Here is a 22033-nt window from a genome sequence, read left to right as displayed (position 1 = left end):
AGCTAAATATTTTTTACAAACAGTAAACAACAATAAACTATAGATAAATATATAGATATATAGGACTGTTATTCCCTATTCCATAGAGATAGACACACCAAGCATCAACATGTGCCAGTGAAGGTGGTGATAGAGAAGGAGAGCTTACAATCAAATCTTCCCTTCAAAAAACAACATACATACAAAAATGTATGCACATCTACACAGATTTAACCCCACCAATATGTGTATGTGTATGTAATAATTATGCCTTTGGTTTGGTGGTAGTAAAACCCACAGGCACAGTATATATCTTTTATACACTCAAGAAACTTGGTAAATAACCGAATCCTTAAATTCACAGCTAAAACCTCTACTGTTTTCTGCCTCTTTTAGATCTTGTGACTAGCCCTCTTGACAGCTTTTTTTTTTTATTTTGAGCATTTTTTCCTTTTCCCCCTGCTGTTACCTGGGTGATCAGCTCTGAGGCGGGAGCCAGAGTGAAAAAAGGGGGTGATTGAATTTCCTGTAATTAAAATGAGAAGCAGTCAGCAGAGACAACAGAGAATAATGGCAAGCTGTCCCTGAGCCGGTTGAATGAGGGATGGGTGGCCTTTGTACACAGTTTACTTCTGGATGTTAATGTTCTCCTCTGGCGGGATTGCCATTGTGTTGCGACTCTCGACACACAGATTATGTCGGATAATAGGCTCTTTTTACGTCATGAATGTTGCTGTTTTGCACATGAAACTAGACTGCAAATATTGCTTCATAAAACGTTGACTTTTATTTGTAAAGAGCAAGCACTGAATATGTTCTGTGGCCTGAATTGTTTCCTCAGCATACTGGAAATAATGCTGAATTCCAATTCTCTGTCTTACTCCTTCCCCTTAGTTTTGCACATTCACGTGAGGGTAAGGGCTATCCCAATTCTCGTTTTGATCGAGGGCTAAGGCTAAGGGGAAGGGGTAGATACCCCTTAAAACCAAGCATTTTCACGAGCTTATTTGAAACCAAGGGGTACCCATCGTTTCATAAATGTAAGTATTTTCGGCTTAAATAATTGCTTTAAAAATTACGACATTCTTTTTTTGTGCTCTACACAGTCCTGTACATATATATTTGCAACCATGTTCTTAATTGAAACATTTGAAAAAATCACTAGTTTACGTTACATTGCTGATTTGCACAACAGTCCCGTATCTCTCTGACTAGCCTTGAATGGACTCAATGGCAGCCAGCTAGCGACGATGTATGATGACGTAACCGTAAGCAAGTGGTCTCTCATTTCATAGGGGTGTTTTCACCCCTAGCCCTTACCACTCGGTTTCGAGGGACAAGGGCAAGGGGTAAGACGAAGGGGTAGGGGAAGGGGTAACACAGAGAAATGAGAGACTCGGCAAGGCAAGTTTAATTGTATGGCAACCTTCAAACACAGAGGCAACTTGAACTGGCTTATGCAAGAAATGCATTAGAACATCTAAAAGCACTATAAAGATGACAAAAATTCACATAAAGTAATAGACAAAAAAACTGTTTTGAGTGTTCCAACAAGTTGCTCAAAGTTTAATAAAGGATGTAGAAAAATGTCTAATAAAGTTGGTTTCCAGCATTAAACATTTGACTATTATTCCCATGCAGGGTATGTATGGGTAAGGAAATCTGACTACTGACTTACTATTATTGTCATCTGGTAAGATTACTACAGTGCATATAAACCCTTCAGATTTCTTGTATAACCTGATTTGAGTAAATTTATACTACATGACGTGAAAACCCATTATCACTTTCAAAACTGAGTCAAACTCAAATCCGGTTATACAGGACATCTGACAAAGGGTTTACTTGCACTGTAGTAACCTGAATACTGATTATGTCTTTAACATGCATGTGAGTTTTATAGTCAGATCTTCAGTGCTGGGAACTTATTTAGACTTACAGAGGCTATTTGTGTTAGTTTGGGTCAGGCTTTGAGTGAAATACATTTTGACTACATGCAGTGATCTTTCCTTTTATTCCGCTGCTTTGCAGTAAAATAGTCTGAAAGTCTTTTTCATCCTTGGTAAAAAGTAGATGAGAAACCTGGTTATGTTTTCATGGCCAAAGGATTTCAGCCTGGGGAAATCTGGTTTCCTTAATCCCTTACCCCGATTACAGAAACCTGGTTTCTACCATGCATGCCGTTCATGAAATCAGGTCACTGCAGAAAGCTAAACGCAGTTACTTTAAGTGCATGTACTGATGGTGATCCGCTCAGGTTTATGATCACCAATTTTAACAACCTAGCCCACAGGTCAATTTCTAGGTATGTAAAAGTTTTTTTCTTCTTCTATTGTATATCATCCGAAATTAAATCTTACTTGCAGTTCTGAAATTAGTTTCAAGTCAAAAACAAAAAAACGTATATGTTAGAACAGTAACATCCAGTCAATCAAAATTCTTGTTCAATGTTCACATGTCAATAGAAAGCACTGTTTTCCTCTGTCAGTTCTGTACAGCAGCTTTGGAGCACAATACACCAGAGGTGCGAGAGCTGGCAGTGCGCGTCATATTGTCCATGTACCAGCAGCACAGAGCTGCTGTTCTCCGCTACCTTCCACCCAACGACGCTGCTGCGCGGAAGAACTTTCTCTACAAAACCCTCTTTGATGGCTTTGCCAAGATTGATGGAAAGCTGGTGGACACTCAGGCAAGAAGTGTTACTTAACATCTTTACTATAACGAACAAAGAAATAACAGAAGAATTTGGAGAAGAAAAGAAATCTCCTTTTTCCATTATAAAAAAATTATACGGGTGTCTATATTCGCTGTGTTAAAACTATTTACATCAACCGGCCAGGCCGAGGGTGTGTTCACCACTGTTAACGTTCTTCTCAGACAGATTGTAGTCAGTGAGGAGCAGCTGGTAGACGGACAGGGAAACTGTCAGACAGATGGGAGCTCTCTTTTAAGGAGGGACTGCATGGTGTCATGTCTTTTTATTTTTTTTCTAAGCTGACAGTAATAAAGTTTCATGTTGCAGCCAACTGCCTCCGCTGCTTCCTTAACCCTACACATTTGGTAATCAAATGATCCATGACAAGGTGGAATGTAGATATAGTGTTGCAGTACTTTCAAATCCTTCATGTCATCACCAGCTGAACTATGTGTAATATTGCAGTAGCAACAGACTTGACTGACTTTAAATATCAACACAAAATGATTAAACGGATAGCTGTTCGCTGAAACCACAAACAGCCAGTAAACAAGTCAGCTTGTGTTCCAAAGCTAACATGGTGTGATATTACTTTACTGTAACGTTTGTGACTCACACACTGACCAAGTTTAATTTCTTACTGGCATGACTAAAGACCTAGCCTTCCTATTACATAGTGGCCCTAAGAGTCTGCCAAGCTTTAAGCTGTTCAACTTTTAAAGAAGAAAAGAAAGATGTGTTCCTGACATGGTATTAGCAGGAGGAAAAGAGAAGAAAGGAACACAGAGGAAAATTAAACCAAACAACTGACTGATGCTGATGGCATGTCACTTTTCACCCAGACTCTAAAGAAGGGAGGTGGTCAGCCGGATGGGCAAAAAGAGAAGGAGGAGATCCACTCTCTTCAGGAGCAGCTGGCTGCCTTAAAAGAGATCACAGTAGGTGAAGTTGTCATCATATTATATCATATTACATCACTTCTTGTAATGGCTGCTAATTTGTATTTATGACTCCAAGCAGACTTGGTAGAATTCCATAGTTTGTCAGAAACTTTAAATGAGCAGATAACAACATTGGTACATTATATCTCTTTAAGAGTCTTATGAAGAGGAGTTCCACCAATTATCCACAACTTACACGTCTTATGTCTGAAGTTACTTTTAGAGTTGTGTAGAGCTTTCCTTGTGTAAAAGCATCTATTTTTGGACCTGTGCTTTTTGACATCTGTTCAAACTTCTCTGTGTGCTTGTGAAGGAGAGAGGAAATGAAAGCACCAAAGGACACATTTCCAAGAAAGAAGCTCTGAAAGTTGACTCCCAACAAGCTGGCAAAACAAGTACGTCCACATGTTTAACAAGAAAGAAGCAGACAAAAGCATCTCATCACATTAAAGATATTCTTAAAGTTAAAGAGTTAAACATCCTTAGATAATGTATACCACCAGGTCTGATTTTGATTGCTTTAAAGCACAAGGAGATATTGCTTTATGGCAACAACAAAAAAGTGACCTGTTTACATGCAATTGGAAATTTGAAGGCACCTCTGAGGTCACAACTTGTGACATAAATGGCGGACCCCATGGTAGTTAGACACTTTTGTTCTCATTCTTTTGTTTCTTCAGCATGGCATTGAAATGCTTTTTTTCAAAGGGGATAAGGTGCCTTACAGCGTCGACTTTTGGTTTCAGTTGCCCAGCAACAGTGCTCTCAAGAGTATAACCACTTGGAAAGGTGTGGTGCTTGTCTTACCATGTCGATAACAGAAACAACAGCTCCATATGAAAACAATAAACAAAGCATGACACACGACAATGTCATTCACACCAGTCATTTCGGAATTAGAGTGCAGGCATAACACAATCGGTAACCATGTAACGGCAACCATAGCAACAAGGTATAAGTACATTTCCCTGCCTATAACTGTAATTGTAATTGAATCTGACTGAAATATTATGACCTATTACCCAGCTATCAAAGCGTACATATACAGAGCTCTGTTAACAAAATGATACACCCTACAACACTGGCATAAGTCCACTGCATCTTTACGTCGTGTTTAACTTTTGTGAAGTCAGTGTTAATTCTTTCCGTTATAGAGAGCTGGATCTCATTGGGGTGATGCTCGAAAGGGTGGCCTCCAATTAGTGCAGTCATGACAAGTAACAGATACTGTCTTCTTAATTTCCAGCTGTCACAAAAGTGCCGCAGAACAAGATAACGGACAGTATTGACGTCCAAAAATCTAACAACTATCTGGACAAGTAAGTGACTATTAACTCAATGGTGACATTTAAAAAATAAAAAATAATATAAAGATGCAATAAACAATACATATAGCATATACGCCTGGTCCCAATTTCAAAGGTTTAGTGTTTTCTGTGCAGTTTTCACACATTCAATTATTTTTACAGCTGCAGTGTTTGTTTAACTTTCATTTAGTGTATTGTTTATTAAAGTCATTAGTGTACCAGTACACAGGTCAGTGGTTCGAAGGGACATCTGATCTGATCTGCAGCCTCATCTGATCTTTCAGCTTGTGTATATTCTGCGGTAAAAAGGACGAGTCATTCACAGAGGATGGATTGGACCTTCACTACTGGAAACACTGTCCTATGCTGAAACGCTGCGATGAATGTAGACAGGTAGAGCTTTACATTTTCAAAAGTGTCAGCATTTTTTAAGTCCTCTTGAAAGACAGACACCTGCCTGGCTGTTTAATCACCACCTAAGAAATAAAGCTTGAAGACTTTTGCGTACAGCTCTGCATTGTGTTCACAGGTAGTCGAGATAGCCAGCCTCACGGAGCACCTACTGGGTGAATGTGAAAGCAGGTCCAGGTTCAGCCAGTGCCCACGCTGCTCAGAGGCCGTGCCCACTGAAGATCTGACTCGCCATCTCCACGGTCCCGCCTGCAACTGTGAGTTCTCAGTCTCACTCTATTACGCAATTGAAAAATATCTGAAAACACCTTATGTGATGGAAATCCTGATTGTTTGGTTGAATATGGTGTTTTTTCTTTTTTTCTTTTATAACTGTTTGTCTTTATTGGATGGTGACAGTGTGAGTAACATAAAGGCGTCATATTGAAATATGAGGCCTGTAAATGACTGAGTGAAGCAGAAACTTGGTATCTTCATTGGTGATGCTCTGTTAAGCCTGCACTGCACATCTTGCTTGTTTTGGCGTGGGGGTTACATCAATGTAGCCTACATTAAGAGAAGAGAGAGAGAGCTGTATGTTAGACTGTTAAAATGGCCATATTATGCTCATTTTCAGGTTCATAATTGTAATTTGACATTGTATCAGAATAGGTTTACATGGTTTAATTTTCAAAAAACACCATATTTTTGTTGTACTGCACATTGCTGCAGATCCTCTTTTCACCCTGTGTCAGGTCTCTGTTTTAGCTACAGAGTGAGACCACTCAACTTCTGTAAGATCTTTGTTGTCAGTCGCACATGTGCAGTAGCTAGGTAAGGATTACATGAGCTAGCTAGCTGTTTCTGCAACTTTGGCCTGTACAAGGCAGGATTAACTGGGAGACTTCTTCTAAATGAGGGCACACTTCCAACTTTGTGTGGAATACCTGCAGAGCAGGGACATGTAAGTAGTTCTATACAATTTATTTTGTAGATTAGGGTGAATTTGTGTGTGTTCTAGCAGTGTTTTGCCATTGAGAATGAGCTAGCATGCTAAGGGTTAGCCCCCTAGGCCCCTCGTCTCAGCTAGTTATGTAGAAAGCCGTGCAGATTTTGACCAGCTCACCCGGAGACTGAAGGCAGGACATATTCAGAAACCCGTATCTCACTCAAAACAGCATGGAATTTTCAAAGTTTGTATGCGTGTGGAAGCACCAGAGACACAAAATAACTTGACGAGAAAAAGTGATTTTTTTTTCACTATATTCATTCTCTTACAGAGCACACAACCATTAAATCCATTATAGAAATACACATTTCCTGAAACATTGATTAACCAACTTTAGGCAGATAAACATACTTCTGCTCATGTATTTTGCTTCCTGGTTTTTACCTTGATTCTCCCCAGCCTGGAGTTCTTAAACTGACCTTGGTTTAGCCCCTAGTGTAGCTGAGTGTGGAAGCACCAGAGACACAAAATAACACCCCAAATCCCAGAAAAAGTGATTTTTTCATAATATGGGCACTTTAACATGGGAGCCGAAATATAAACGGACAGGTTACCGGTTAGATCACTAACTAGCCTCACAAGTAGTTACTTCACTAAGCTTCCACCCAGTGTAGGGCTTGTGGCATGTAATCCCCCAATTTAAGGACAATACAGCAGGACAAAAAATCTTGGCTCTTAAAGTGCCCATATTATGAAAAAAATCACTTTTTCTGGGATTTGGGGTGTTATTTTGTGTCTCTGGTGCTTCCACACGCATACAAACTTTGAAAAAAAAACATCCACGTTTTGAGTGAGATACGGGTTTCTGAATGTGTCCTGCCTTCAGTCTCCGGGTGAGCTGGTCAAAATCTGCACGGCTTTCTACGTAACTAGCCGAGACAAGGGGCCTAGGGGGCTAACCTTTAGCATACTAGCTCGTTCTCAATGGCAAAACACTGCTACAACACACACAAATTCACCCTAATCTACAAAATAAATTGTATAGAACTACTTACATGTCCCTGCTCTGCAGGTATTCCACACAAAGTTGGAAGTGTGCCCTCATTTAGAAGAAGTCTCCCAGTTAATCCTGACTTGTACAGGCCAAAGTTGCAGAAACAGCTAGCTAGCTCATGTAATCCTTACCTAGCTACTGCACATGTGCGACTGACAACAAAGATCTTACAGAAGTTGAGTGGTCTCACTCTGTAGCTAAAACAGAGACCTGACACTGGGTGAAAAGAGGATCTGCAGCAATGTGCAGTACAACAACAATATGGTGTTTTTTGAAAATTAAACCATGTAAACCTATTCTGATACAATGTCAAACAAATTACAATTATGAACCTGAAAATGAGCATAATAGGGCCACTTTAACAGGTTAGAGCTCGCACGCTGCCTGCGTGACACGCACGTCTCAGGCACGACTCGAGCTGTGCCGAAAACGCGTGCATGCTAGAAATAGGGCCGACGCGTATTTTTCACGCGACACGCAAGCATGTTGGAAGCGTTTCCATTCAAAATAGAATAGGAAAAGATGTTTATATGTTATTCTGGGCCGGGTTAGGACAGATATTTAGAAATGATGTTCGGGTTCGGGTCGGGCTCGGTCACATCAGCATGATAAGACATTGAACATTTTAAATTTAAAAAAGCTTATTATGTAGGTGCGCGCCTGTGTTAACGTGCGCTTGTTGCCCCGTGTGCGCTGATGCGCTCATCTGTTGACATTTCCGAATGCCTTCCTACAGTTGCTTAATAAAAGCGGGCTCGGGCCGGGCTCGGACATAAATATCTTAATGCCTGTCGGACGCGGGCCGGGCTCGGACAGAAAAATGCGGCCCGATCCGCACTCTGGTGTGTAGCCGGTCTTAGGACTGGACAGGTCTTTTGTTGAGCAGTTTAGAGAATAGTTTACATAGGTCATATAAAAGTGTATGGTGTGGCACAGATACAATGAAAGCTTCCTCCTTTCCTGACCCTGCGGCTCTCCATTCCCTAGAAAGTTCAGCTCTGTCAAGATGGTTCGTAATTCATCAACTTCAACTTTCAGAATGATATGTGGCTGTTTAGAAATCCCTATTCTTAGGTCTAATAGTGCGTTCTATTTACCTCAGAACTCAGAAGCCGGAGCTGGGAATGACGTTACACCCAAGATGAAATCTTTCCATTTACAAGTTGGATTTTTCATTGTGGGGTTAGCTCTAGCCAGGTTAGCCATTGTTAGCAATACCAGTTGATAACAACGCATTACATGTTGTTACGCTGTTTGTATGCACAAAAACAGCATAACATGTCCACAGATAGAAGTTGGACTGATTTAGTGAGACACAAATTAGACAGAAGTGCTAATACGTTACGTTGATGTACGGGTCAGCCATGTTGGATTTTGAGCTTGGGGTACTCTGACGTTGTCCGAGTTCCGAGCACAGAAATCTGAGGTCAGGGGGCGTGTTTCCGACTTTGACCTTGGAAAATCCGACTTCCGAGTACAAATGAAACGCACTATTAACCCACTTACACTTGTTAGCACCAGCCCAACACTATCTCTGTGCCTTGGTTCTGGCTGTGCCTTCTCTTTGATTCCATGTATGGTCTACCAACACAGCAGATGCTGATCTGACTTGAAACAATAAACTCATTATAGGAATTATAGGAAATGTATCTCATCAACATCTGACAATGTTTGTCAGAGCAATTTGAATTCTTTCTAATTCACCTCTACTTTAAAGCTTTCCTTCATTATCTTACAGAGCACACAGGAAAACATCATTTCCTCAATTAGATTAACCATTAAATCCATTACAAAATCCATTTCCTGAAACATTGATTAACCAACTTTAGGCTGATAAACATACTTCTGCTCATGTATTTTGCTTGATTCTCCCCAGCCTGGATTTCTTAAGCTGATCTTGGTTTAGCCCCTAGTGTAGCTGAGATGTCCATCTCTTTTAATATATTTGGTTCAATTTATTGAATAGTCATCCCCTGACAAGTACAGCGCATATGTGGCCACATTTAAAGCTCTTAGAAAACATGAAAAATATGCTCAATGCTCACAATGCTACACAGAGCCTTCAATAAATCAAAAGTCAGTACTTTTTCCATAGTGTCGGTTTCAGTCAATCTTCAGTAAAATACCAAGCTATTATCTGAATGGATCTTCTGGGTGGTTGTTTTTTTCCCAATTGGAAGGTACAGTTTATTGTAACTGGAGCGTACACATTATTGTAACTGAGCCTTACACTACATCTATCACCAGCCATATGTCTCTATAAATAAGTCTCTCTTACCCCTGTTGGTTATGAGTGAGTTAACAAACAACAAATGGCGCAAACATTTGTGAAAACAGAGAAAAGGAGCTGTGATATTCCATTTCGCTCAAACTACCAGAATGCACTGCAACGCATCTAACCAATAAACGCTCCCGCTGGGGGGGTGACGTAATGCAAGCTCGTCAAGCTCGTCAGTATTGACACAGAATGGTGGTCTGCTGGTAACAAACGATTCCGTATAACAGCTAAATGGTAAGCTGAAATATGTTTCTAAAAAAACATTTTAGGCGAGCATTAGGCAATGCAGTAACATTATCTTGGTTATCTTGGTTTGTACTTGATCAGCACTGTCTAGTGTTACAGTTTCATCTGAGTTGTTCAGCCTCTGTTTTTGCAATACAGAGAACAGTATGGTGCCCACGCCCACTTACTCATATTTCAGCCAAACAGTGCCCTAAAATATTCTTCTGAAAACATTTTAGGTGAGAAATAGTCAATACAGTAACAGAATCTTGGTTTGATCAGCACTGACTTGTTTTGCAGTTTAATCAGAGTTTAGTCTGACGTTGAGAAAGAGAGGGGCAGCTGTCTCTCTTGATCTGCTTCTATAATCTTTGTGTCGTAAGTGTGTAGTTCAAGCGACAGGCCTAGGACCAGCAGCAAACCCTCCAAGTGACACGTTTTGCGTCAAACGCATCACTTGGAGGTTTTTCTCCTGGCCTGAGTAGGAAATCTGGGCACTGCTAAAATGAAGGAAAGTTTACCGTAGTTAATTTACAAATACTACCAACATTATTATGTTGCAAAGTTGGTTGAATATCGGCAACGTATCCCTTTTAAAGGTGTCATGTTTCTGTTTCAGCCTCTATCTCGGGTAAAGGCTCCAACCACTGTCCTTTGTGTCACAACAACTTCATGCCTGGAGAGAAGGTGAGATTATGTACATGCAAGTTACATAAACTGTGCCAGTGTTTTCTTGTGAAGCAAAAGCTTGATCATAGAAAATTATGAATTGATGTAAAGCATGTGGGTAAGCAACAAATAGGTGTGAAGTGGAACTTGTATGTCGCTTTCTAACTTGAACAAAAACAAGACTTTTGCAGCAGAATCTGTTTTTGCAAACCAGACGTGCTATGCTATTTAATGCTAATTGTTTCTTTGCTAAATCAAAGGTAATAATGGTTTTCACAGAACTTGGGCCTTAACTTCACTCAGTGAGCTTTTTTCCATATTCCCTCTTTTACATCAACAAAGAAACTCGAAAAGCATGTAATATTAGGCTTGTGGAGCAAACAGGTGTTGAGGTAAAACCCTGCTATTGTTGGCCTTTAAAGACTTCAAAGGAGGCAAAGACTTTGTTCTTAATGGGCTTTTTCATTTGTCTCAAGATGAAGTAGCCTCGTGAGACCGTCCTGATCTCGCAAGCTCCAGTTTTCCACTCGCAGATCAGTCTGGCATCTTGAGACAGAGAAAATTTGGAGGCGATCGCCAAACGACCGACCAATCAGCGTTGGTTTTGAGGCGGGTTTAGGTGTGACGCAACGAGAAGCGACTGTTCAGTCTAAACAACATTGCGGCTTCCACGGATGAGATGAGCGTAGCTATCGTGCAAGTTTTATCCAAATTAGAAAGTATTCCTTCATTGAAAGAAGAGCAAAAAACGGCACTGGAGGCTTTTCTCTGAGGAAAAGATGTTTTCTATCACCAACATAGGTGGTGATAGACAGATGGTTTATCCAATCAGCTAACCAGTATTTTCGCCCCTTCCCAAAAGTTCTCCAACGGAAAGTTCCCAGATGGATATGCCGAGCAAATGCGAAGCAATCCATCTGGCGGAGTCAGGTTAAAGATGAAGTGGATACCATCACATTCTTCACATTCCAATAAGTTTGAGGATAAGTTAAGACAAAAATGTCCTGATTAGCTGTTGATATATATATTTTGATATATATATATTTGTGATAGCCGTGCTTTCCCTAAATCTTTTTTATTTTTGTCAGGGTGGTTTAGGATAACGTAGTTCTTTTGATGCTAATTATAAACCCTGGACAAAAGTTCATTATTTCCTTGTTGTGTCCTTGGATTCTATCAGTAGTGGTAGTTTTACTGCTGATGTGGCTCCCTGCTATGTATTATGTGGGCAATGTTTGATCTATGAAAGGGAAGGTTTGCCGTTGAAGATTTACTGGTATTTCAATATTAATCAACAGATATCAGGTATCAATGAGGAAATCTTATCAAAATGGGTCACTCAAACGATAGTAGCGTACACTGATTGTAACCTCAATGTTGAATATTACACAACTACAACCACAGGGAAATAAGTTTGTTCTTATGTTCCATAAGTAAACAGTGCTCATATTTCAGCACCCTTGAAGCTGCTCATCCATTACTAATTATTTGTGTCTGTCCACTTACTGTGTGATAGAGAAGTTTAACATGGATATGCAGCATACAAGATTCTCTGACCCACTAAAAGATGTAACAACAGTGTAGCCTTTCGTTTGTCTTCCGTTACGTTTCTGTCATTGTGGAGTCTAATGAATCATGCAAGTCTTTCAAGGAGCCACAAGAGCTACGAGAATCAGTCTGACCAGCACCTGTCCTGACCCTGCCTGTCCTAGTTTGCAGCAGCACATTGGAAATGAAACTCCCGGACAAAACTCTTAATACAAGAATCTTAATTGGTCTTCAGTTTGACATGTTGGGTGGGGTCTTGTAGGAGAAGATGGTTTCCATCAGTGTTATTACAATCCCTACCAATCACTGATGAGATCACGTCTCATTCAAATCATTACTTCTTTGCTAACCGTGGTGACCCTGGGTAATTGGAGGGGGGGGGATCAGTGTTTGATTCTGGAGAGGTAGCCAGAGAAACAGTTACCACATCCAAGGAAGGCAGAAGGTTCTCAAATTATGCACTTCCGACTCAGGGAGGTATTGACGAAAAATCACAAAACACGACTTGTTTGAGACCCTGTAATTGGAATGAGTACGCCCATTTGAATTGTTGCTTGAACATTTAATAGACATCATTTATTACATAATGCCTCTTAAACATAGTGTATGTTGTTTCTGCCTTGTAAATGTGCAATCAGAATGGAATACTTAATTCAGATTGGCCAATCCAGAAGGAAAGTGTAAACTACCTAATAAACAATAAAGTTCTAATCTTTTTTTTCTTCATATAAACAAGGGTCTATTTTGCCCACTCATACCAAACAATAATGTAATACTTGTAAACAGTTTAATGACAATAAGTTATGTGTTTAGTAAATACAATCAGTGGCAGTGGTTTGGAATAAATCTAAGAAGAACTATAAGAAGTAGTCTACAGTACATTTAGTAAAACTTTGAACAACCAATCAGTGATGTCACAGCAGGTGCTTTCATGTTGCTGATGGAAAACACCTGCTGTAACATCACTCATTGGGTGTTTGGCCAGATGTATATCATGCTTAAAGGTCTAAATCCATGATACAGCATGCACAATACTGGGCATGGCACATGTAGCTGGCTTAATTAATTATATTAATTACACGTGTGTTGTTGCTGCTGTGACATAATGTATCCATTGTTACTGTGCTTAGCATACAGTCAGGTCCATAAATATTGGGACATCGACACAATTCTAATCTTTTTGGCTCTATACACCACCACAATGGAGTTGAAATGAAACGAACAAGATGTGCTTTAACTGCAGACTTTCAACTTTAATTTGAGGGTATTTACATCCAAATCAGGTGAACGGTGTAGGAATTACAACAGTTTGTATATGTGCCTCCCACTTTTTAAGGGACCAAAAGTAATGGGACAATTGGCTGCTCAGCTGTTCCATGGCCAGGTGTGTGTTATTCCCTCATTATCCCATTTACAAGGAGCAGATAAAAGGTCCAGAGTTCATTTCAAGTGTGCTATTTGCATTTGGAATCTGTTGCTGTCAACTCTCAATATGAGATCCAAAGAGCTGTCACTATCAGTGAAGCAAGCCATCATTAGGCTGAAAAATCTAAACAAACCCATCAGAGAGATAGCAAAAAACATTAGGTGTGGCCAAATCAACTGTTTGGAACATTCTTAAAAAGAAAGAACGCACCGGTGAGCTCAGCAACACCAAAAGACCCGGAAGACCACGGAAAACAACTGTGGTGGATGACCGAAGAATACTTTCCCTGGTGAAGAAAACACCCTTCACAACAGTTGGCCAGATCAAGAACACTCTCAGGAGGTAGGTGTATGTGTGTCAAAGTCAACAATCAGAGAAGACTTCACCAGAGTGAATACAGAGGGTTCACTACAAGATGTAAACCATTGGTGAGCCTCAAAAAACAGGAAGGCCAGATTAGAGTTTGCCAAACAACATCTAAAAAAAGCCTTCACATTTCTGGAACAACATCCTATGGACAGATGAGACAAAGTCAACTTGTACCAGAGTGATGGGAAGAAGAGTATGGAGAAGGAAAGGAACTGCTCATGATCCAAAGCATACCACCTCATCAGTGAAGTATGGTGGTGGTAGTGTCATGGCGTGGGCATGTATGGCTGCCAATGGAACTGGTTCTCTTGTATTTATTGATGATGTGACTGCTGACAAAAGCAGCAGGATGAATTCTGAAGTGTTTCGGGCAATATTATCTGCTCATATTCAGCCAAATGCTTCAGAACTCATTGGACGGCGCTTCACAGTGCAGATGGACAATGACCCGAAGCATACTGCGAAAGCAACCAAAGAGTTTTTTAAGGGAAAGAAGTGGAATGTTACGCAATGGCCAAGCCAATCACCTGACCTGAATCCGATTGAGCATGCATTTCACTTGCTGAAGACAAAACTGAAGGGAAAATGCCCCAAGAACAAGCAGGAACTGAAGACAGTTGCAGTAGAGCCCTGGCAGAGCATCACCAGGGATGAAACCCAGCGTCTGGTGATGTCTATGCGTTCCAGACTTCAGGCTGTAATTGAATGCAAAGGATTTGCAACCAAGTATTAAAAAGTGAAAGTTTGATTTATGATTGTTAATCTGTCCCATTACTTTTGGTCCCTTAAAAAGTGGGAGGCACATATACAAACTGTTGTAATTCCTACACCGTTCACCTGATTTGGATGTAAATACCCTCAAATTAAAGCTGAAAGTCTGCAGTTAAAGCACATCTTGTTCGTTTCATTTCAACTCCATTGTGGTGGTGTATAGAGCCAAAAAGATTAGAATTGTGTCGATGTCCCAATATTTATGGACCTGACTGTACATGTGATTCTCTTTGTCAACATTTTGGCATCATTAATAATTAAACATAAAAATTATATGACATTGTTAGTCATATCACAGTTTACAGTACTTTACCATTTGTATTCCTTGCAAACCATTTAGGATAAGATATGAGATATATTGATTATGCCCTACATTACATTAACACTATTTATTCAACCTTAGTTGCAACTCATTTGTGTACTCATTCAAAATCTGATTCACAACATGAAGTCGCCCACACCCTTAAAAATGAATGAAGAAAAAAACGTACAGAAAGTCACACTCTCACTGCCAGAGCTGTGAGCGTAGACCCAATGAAAGACTGCAGTGTTAGTGGGAGGGAGGGCAGCCATTCGGGCCTTGACTAGGCCTACAGTCACCCGTGGCTGTCCTGATCGAGAGATAAACCTGGGAGAGGAACGAACTCACTGAGCTACTTTGTCTCTGTTATAGGCCTGGAAGGCTCACCTCATGGGCAGGGAGGGCTGTAAACAAAACTCACGAAGGACTGCGGTGTCCCAGAGAACCCAGCCAGCACAAGGTAAAGCATTCATACACACCTTGCTTACACCCACCTCTCTAACGCTCAGTGTGAAAGCTATACAAAGTGGCCATGCTTGTTGGTAAAATTTCATGTTGCAGCTTTTCCACTATGGTTACCTGCCTCAGAGCACAGAATAACGCACATAAAAATAGCGACATATTTAATTTGGAGTCTAGTGTAGTGGGTGTTAGTGTGTCCATTTTGAATCAAGGAATTTAACTTGTAATGGAGTATTATAGTGGCATTATTTTTTTTAATTAGGTAAAGGATCTGTCAACTGAGTTCACAAGTTCAGAGGGGGGTGTATGTTAAAGTTCTATAAAGGTTTACTGTGAGGATGCAATTGTGTTTGTTTGTGTGTGTGTGTGTGTGTGTGTGTGCGCGCGTGTGCGTGCATGCAGGCAGGGCTGTTGGTGGAGCCAAGCTGATGCAGGCCTGGTCGGTCGGGGCCAGAGCCAGAGCCATGGGCCGAGGCAGCCGGATCCCAGCCCTGGCACCCCTGGCCAGAGGACATACACCAGGGAAGCACTGAAAGTGGTTCGAAGCACCCAGGGGAGGAGCCCAACAGCAACAAACAGCGCTGTAGTAACCCCAACCCACTCTCATATTTCCTTAACCCACGTTCCTGCATATCAGAACTTTTAGAAAAGACATCTGATAGGGTTTAACACATTTTACCCCTGTCTTATCAGCTTATGTACAAACATTACAGCATGGTGTTGTATCCACGTATTGAGACACTGTGTGCTGTTTGATGATATGTCCTCACAGGATGGCTCGGTTTTTTATTTATCACTGCTATTTGGAGTCACCGTGGTGGGGAATTGTACTTCCATTACGTTTTGTTGACTCACAAAAAAAAAAAAGCCTAATGGCATCTTCTCGGTACACCCTCAGTTTGCAATGCAGGCTTTCTCTTATGAATGTAAGAACCCAAGCTGAGATGACCCTGATGACATCACTATGACATCATAAGGGTTATTGTATCAACTTGACAAAGCTAGTAAACTAACCGTTCTACACAAGCTACGCAATGCTGCTATAATTGTGAACATTTTATTAAAATTAAAATTTCAAAAGAAATAAACTTATTTTTTTGCATTGTATTTAATATTTAAACCAGAAACTCTTCAGTAAAACCCAGGATATAAATATAACTACAATTGAAGTGACCACTTCCCATGGATAACTAGTGTAGTACCATTAAATATGTAGTCAATCACTAAATCTTACCAAGTGGACAGTGACAGAAACTGATAGTCCGAAACACTCCTCTCCTTGTAGATGCAGTAAGGTGAGGAGCGGAGGAATGAGGTTACCAGAATAATACTTTCCTTCCTTGACAACACTCCAGCATCCTAAAGCCAAGGTGTAGTGTAGCTTCACTGTCAGCTTCACGCTTTGCCATCTGTTTACATTTAACTTTTAATTTCTTGTCGTATATAAATGAGATTGAAGGAATGAAGTAGCACTTTGCCAAATAGATGATGCTGAGTTTTCAGTACAGTATGGACCTAATGTATCTTCCTGCTTAAAGCGTAACTCTCGCCAAAATGCAACCTAGGGTGTTTTTGTGAATGTACCCGAGTCAAACTTTCGTTTAAAAGCATATTTAGGACGGAATCGCCACTTTTAAGATTTACCGTATTTTCGTTTTTCGGTCAAATGGCCTTTTGAATTAGCCTGGTCCTACCAGACTCTGGTACATTTCATTTGTACAGAGAGTCTGGCCTCTCTCCATTGACAAGTGTTAACTTCCTTGAAGGCGGGTACTCTGTTGAAGTTTAAAACTATTGGATCTGCCCAGAGCCACTCTGGATCTGCCATAACCAACCGCTAACGTTTGGTCGTGACGTATGCCATGCGCATGTGCAACAAGAGGGGAGACCGACAACAACTATCGGCTTATATTTAGCATTAGCATCGCTAGTGTTAGCCCTAGCCAACTCCTTCACCACTAACTGAGCGAGCTGGAAAATCAAACTTTTCCCAAACCCCGTGGGGAGGAGGGCCACAACATCATGGCCAACAACAAAACTCAGCAAAGATTGTTCTTGCTCGGGCTTTAACTTCTGGATATTCGGCAGCGTTGCTGCCACAACGGACCGAATGGCTTCGCTCGCATCTTTCTAGTGCATTTCTTTCTCAACGTCATCGTTCTCAGCCACTCCCTCTGTTCGCTGATCGGACCTACAAATATTTGACCGGAGAAAACCCAAGAATATACCCCTCAAACCCAGACGGAGTACTGAAGGGAAATGAAAATTGAGCGGAAGTAAGTAGGAGGGCGGAGCCAGGCTACTTTTGAATGGGAGTGCTAGGGGCACTTTTATGCTAGCCTCAAAATAGCTATTTTTAAAACACTAAAAAGGCTCGACACAACGACGAAACTTTGCTCAAAGTATCACCAGGGGCTCTACACCTTAACGAAAGCATTGACAACATTATTTGTGTACACAGAGTTTACTAAAAAGAAAGGTTTTGAGCAACTCACTGTAGCTGTTGTTCTTCCAGTCGCCGTCTATCGAGCCAGTCAAAAATAGTCGAGGGAGGAGAGTAAAGATGTAAAGCTCCAAAAGCTTAGTTCCATATAAATGCACGGATAATTCATTGTTTTGTCATTAGTGAAACACAATATTGACATTGTAGTTGAAAAAGGAGCCTCATATAGGAATAACATTTCCTCCTATGGAGTCCGTTCATTCGCATTCGGATATCGCCTATTTTTTACTGGGAAAATGGCGGCTAGTGTAAACAACAACCGCTAAAGTGAGTTGCTCAAAACCTTTCTTTTTAGTAAACTCTGGGTACACAAACAATGTTGTCAATGCTTTGGTTAAGGTGTAGAGCCCCTGGCGATACTTCAAGCAAAGTTTCATGTTGTGTCGAGCCTTCTTAGTGTTTTAAAAATAGCTATTTTGAGGCTAGCATAAAAGTGCCCCTAGCACTTCCATTCAAAAGGCCATTTGACCAAAAACGAAAATACGGTCAATCTTAAAAGTGGCGATTCCGTCCTTAATATGCTTTTAAACGAAAGTTTGACTCGGGTACATTCACAAAAAGACCCTAGGTTGCATTTTGGCGAGAGTTACGCTTTAATGCCTATTGACAATCTTGAGTAGATAGCACAGTTTTATATGCTCTATTAGTCCAGTGAGAGAGTCAACGTAGACGGACGTATTCAAATGCAACAATGGAGAGGAATGTACTGTATACAGTAGAAGTTGTGTAGCACCTATTCTTCTTAAACTTGATTTCTGCTGAATATGACTGAGGCTGATCCCAACCGACCGGTTTAAGCACTTCAGTGGCTTGGTGACTGTTCAATCACAAACTACAGTTTGACAACAATTTGCTAGATTTATAACAAATGCTATCTTTTTACTACTTATATTGTACGGCACAGTGTTATGATGATGTTGATTGTAAATATGTGGGATTCATCCAGAGCCGAGAAGAGCTAAAATATCTGAGGTGTTTTTTGAATATTTTTTTTCAAATTGTAATATTAGTAGGGTAAATGTTTTACTGATTTGTGTGATAACACTGTTATAATATTGAATAAACAACTTCAGGACAGTTGATATATAAGAGAGTATATTTAGTTTTAACCTCCCAATCCATCACGTTGGCTTTAATGTGCTTCTGTATTGAGGACTGTTGCAACAGTGGATGTTTTTCATGTTTTTATGTGCATAGTAGTCAGTATTTTCTTAATAATAAGTATGGCATCAAATGGCTATTTTTTTTTCAAAAATATCTGTATTTGTTTAAATAAAGCCACATTAAACTGAACATTGCAGCTTTCTGATACCATTTAAGTGCTATTTTACATCTTATTCCAAATCGTTCCCAATAATGTGCTGTTCTCCAGCTGTTCACATGTCTATAAATCAAATTCTGCAACATTCATTCTGTATTTACAAAGTTGACAGAGAGCTCCAGTTTTATTTACATTATCACTTCATACATTCATACAGTATTACAGCCGTTTAGTTTCTTTGGATTTTGGCCTCTGCAAATCATACACACATGAATTGACACTTAAAAAAATAACATTAAAAGGTGGAATAAAACAATATATTAACTTAAAACAATCAAATCGTTTAATTTTTTTTTCAACAATTCCTCCCCCCCTACAAAATAATCCCTCAACTATGCAGTTATTCATTCAATGAAGCATGCTGGGAGTCCATATAGTTCACTTTGACAATCACACTAAAATCAGAAATTAACAATTAAATCAACTGTTTGAGAGTCCAGTCCTATTTATGCCTGCACAAACACGCACTAAAACCATTACAACCATGTCTCTACATCAACATTAGATCTCAGATTAAGATGATAGAGATGATGAAAGTACAACCTGAAATGGCACCAAGAATCAGAACCCTTCCTGGGATGTGTGCACACTGTGGAGTTGTGTTGTAGTGGTTTTACACAATGGAAAAGTAAATCAGTAAGACTAGTGGAGAGGAAACCCAACCTGTTCAGAATTTGACATACAGAAAATGTTAATATCTGGATGTGCTGTATAGTATCAAATCTATCAGGGAAAATGGAATGTTAAAAACAGTTTTGATGAATTTCGTTTTTCATACTTGTTCCCTCCCTGAACTACATGACTCAGTAGATTCTGCAAAGATGTGTAAAAATCATCATGTGTGATAAATTAAAAACACAAGTCTTCTGTATATTTAGTTCAGCTTTTGTCAATTAATTTACTTTCCTTTATATAGCCTACAGTGACAATCACACGGAGACCCTTTGTGCGCAAATCAAATCCTCGTTGTGCACCACGCTCCACATCCTGAGCAGCTCCTGCGCGCTCAGTTTGTGCACCACGATGAGGCTTTTGTAAAAGCATGGCTCGCCGTTCATGGGGCTCACCCTGCGTCTGGTGATGCCGAAGGTCCTGAAGCCCGGGTGCATCTCTGGGGCCAAGTGTAGCTTCTGCAGGCACATTCCCAAAAACACATCGTCAATGGGGTACAACTCCAGGTCCTCCGAGACCACGAAGAGCCTCCGGGCCAGTTGGGAGGACATCAGAAACCCCCCACCTCCGACATAAGGGGGATATGGCTTATCGTACAACTCTTTGGGAATGTAATACTTGCTCTGCCGGTTTCGGATGGGGATCGCCTTGGAGATGGTGTCCCCCACAAATAACTCGGCCTCTTTGCGCTCCTCCACTCTGAAGCCGATGAGCTGCAGCAGGTTGTGCGTGTTCACAAACACATCATCATCTCCTTTGAATATGAACTGGACGCCGGAGCAGTAAATGTTGAACCATTTGAGGAAGTTGATCTCTTTCAGGGTCAGGTTAAAGAAAGTGTCCATGAAGTCCCACTGGAGGATGTCCCCATAGATCATGTCCTCGTACTCGATCAGTTTCTGAAGGTTCTTGGTGTCTTTTCCAGTCGCCGGGCTTCCCAAAAGAAATAAAGTTTTGATTTTCTTCCCATCCACCGTGTGCTCCTTGCCCCAGGTTTTACGCACAGCCTCCCGCCTGTCGTGCTGCTCGATAACTGACTTGACCACCATGAGGAGTTGCACCTCTCCATCCGCGCATTTCTCCGGGTGGTTGATGAGCATGGGAAAGTACCTGCAGTGTCTGTGCAGAACAAACTGGTGAAATCTCGGGTCCAAGCGCCCAAACCAGTCCTGGGTCCTCACCGACGCGTCCTCACTGCAGTTGAGAACTTGCGCGTCCCAGGAAGCCGGAGTCCCGTTGGAGACCCGCTGCGCATCCAGTCCGTTGCTAAGAACTGGAGACTCTGAGCTCCCCAAACTATTTTTCACGACTCTCTTCTTAAATGAGAAACACTCGGAGTCGCACCAAACGGCATCCCTCATACGTTTAACCCCCACTCCGTCCTTCTCTGCCAGTTTCAGCTTGTGGATCATGAGAAAAGAGGCAAAGACTAGAGACAGGCTCAGCAAGGGTTTCAGCAGACCGACCCGCTTCCTCCGGAAACAGTGATCCATGGCTCTCACTGCGGCGCCCAGAGACCCTGAGATGCTGGACCCTTTGCCTTCATAGTGTTTCACAACTGTGCGCCCGAGTGGAGTCCATCACCACCGTCCCTGCTCATTTGGACACCAGAGGTTGCGTCCTCGGCTACGTGAGAGCGCTGACCCCGGGGCCCCTTTTGCCCATGACGGCGCTCAGTGGAGTCACACATCGCTTCTTGGTGCAATAAAATGATGCAGGATACCAAACATGTCCTCGGGATGCTTCTCTGTCCTCTGTCTCGGACTGACTGGAGACCTGTTGCAGGATACACTCTCAAATATCTCCTCCCCCTAATGATCCAGAACTAGCAGGTTTCAGATTTCTCACATCACACACACCAGGTGTCCACCACGTTGTAGTGCCGAGCGTCAAGCTACACTTTTTCTATTGAGCTATCTATTGCTTTTCATTGAATGACATTATAATAATCAGAAGTAAAATACATATAATTTAAACAATAATCCTAATTTTATTAATTGAGTACAAAGGACTACATTCTAGAAGATACAAGGTAGCCTACGACAATAAAATGCAAAAATAATTATATGGGGCGCCATAAATATAAAACGAACAGTATAATAAATATTGATGCACATTTACAGAACAAACGTTTTTAATTTTTAAATACAAGTTAGGGATGGGTCCGAGAATA

The 22033-nt window shown here is 40.9% G+C and overlaps 2 protein-coding genes across 3 annotated transcripts in view; one reads left to right on the top strand and one right to left on the bottom strand.

The window, feature by feature from the left end:
* cep104 (centrosomal protein 104) overlaps positions 1-17742 on the top strand; it is a 47197-nt gene extending 29455 nt beyond the window's left edge. For both annotated transcript variants that reach the window (XM_078254516.1, XM_078254515.1), the window contains exons 14-22: positions 2468-2668; positions 3517-3612; positions 3929-4010; positions 4862-4934; positions 5207-5315; positions 5452-5590; positions 10438-10505; positions 15275-15362; positions 15767-17742. In XM_078254516.1, the coding sequence (XP_078110642.1) occupies positions 2468-2668; positions 3517-3612; positions 3929-4010; positions 4862-4934; positions 5207-5315; positions 5452-5590; positions 10438-10505; positions 15275-15362; positions 15767-15897 (987 nt within the window). In that variant the 3' untranslated portion in view covers positions 15898-17742. The remainder of the gene's footprint in view (positions 1-2467; positions 2669-3516; positions 3613-3928; positions 4011-4861; positions 4935-5206; positions 5316-5451; positions 5591-10437; positions 10506-15274; positions 15363-15766) is intronic.
* Positions 17743-19293: 1551 nt separating this feature from the next.
* b3gnt7l (UDP-GlcNAc:betaGal beta-1,3-N-acetylglucosaminyltransferase 7, like) lies at positions 19294-21649 on the bottom strand. The gene has a single exon (XM_078254518.1). The coding sequence runs from the start codon at positions 21351-21353 to the stop codon at positions 20118-20120; it is 1236 nt and encodes a 411-aa protein (XP_078110644.1). The 5' UTR covers positions 21354-21649; the 3' UTR covers positions 19294-20117.
* Positions 21650-22033: the final 384 nt, after the last annotated feature.

This window comes from Sander vitreus, chromosome 7 (genome assembly GCF_031162955.1).
Source record: "Sander vitreus isolate 19-12246 chromosome 7, sanVit1, whole genome shotgun sequence".
Lineage (NCBI taxonomy): Eukaryota > Metazoa > Chordata > Actinopteri > Perciformes > Percidae > Sander > Sander vitreus.
This window is presented reverse-complemented; position numbering and strand designations above follow the sequence as displayed.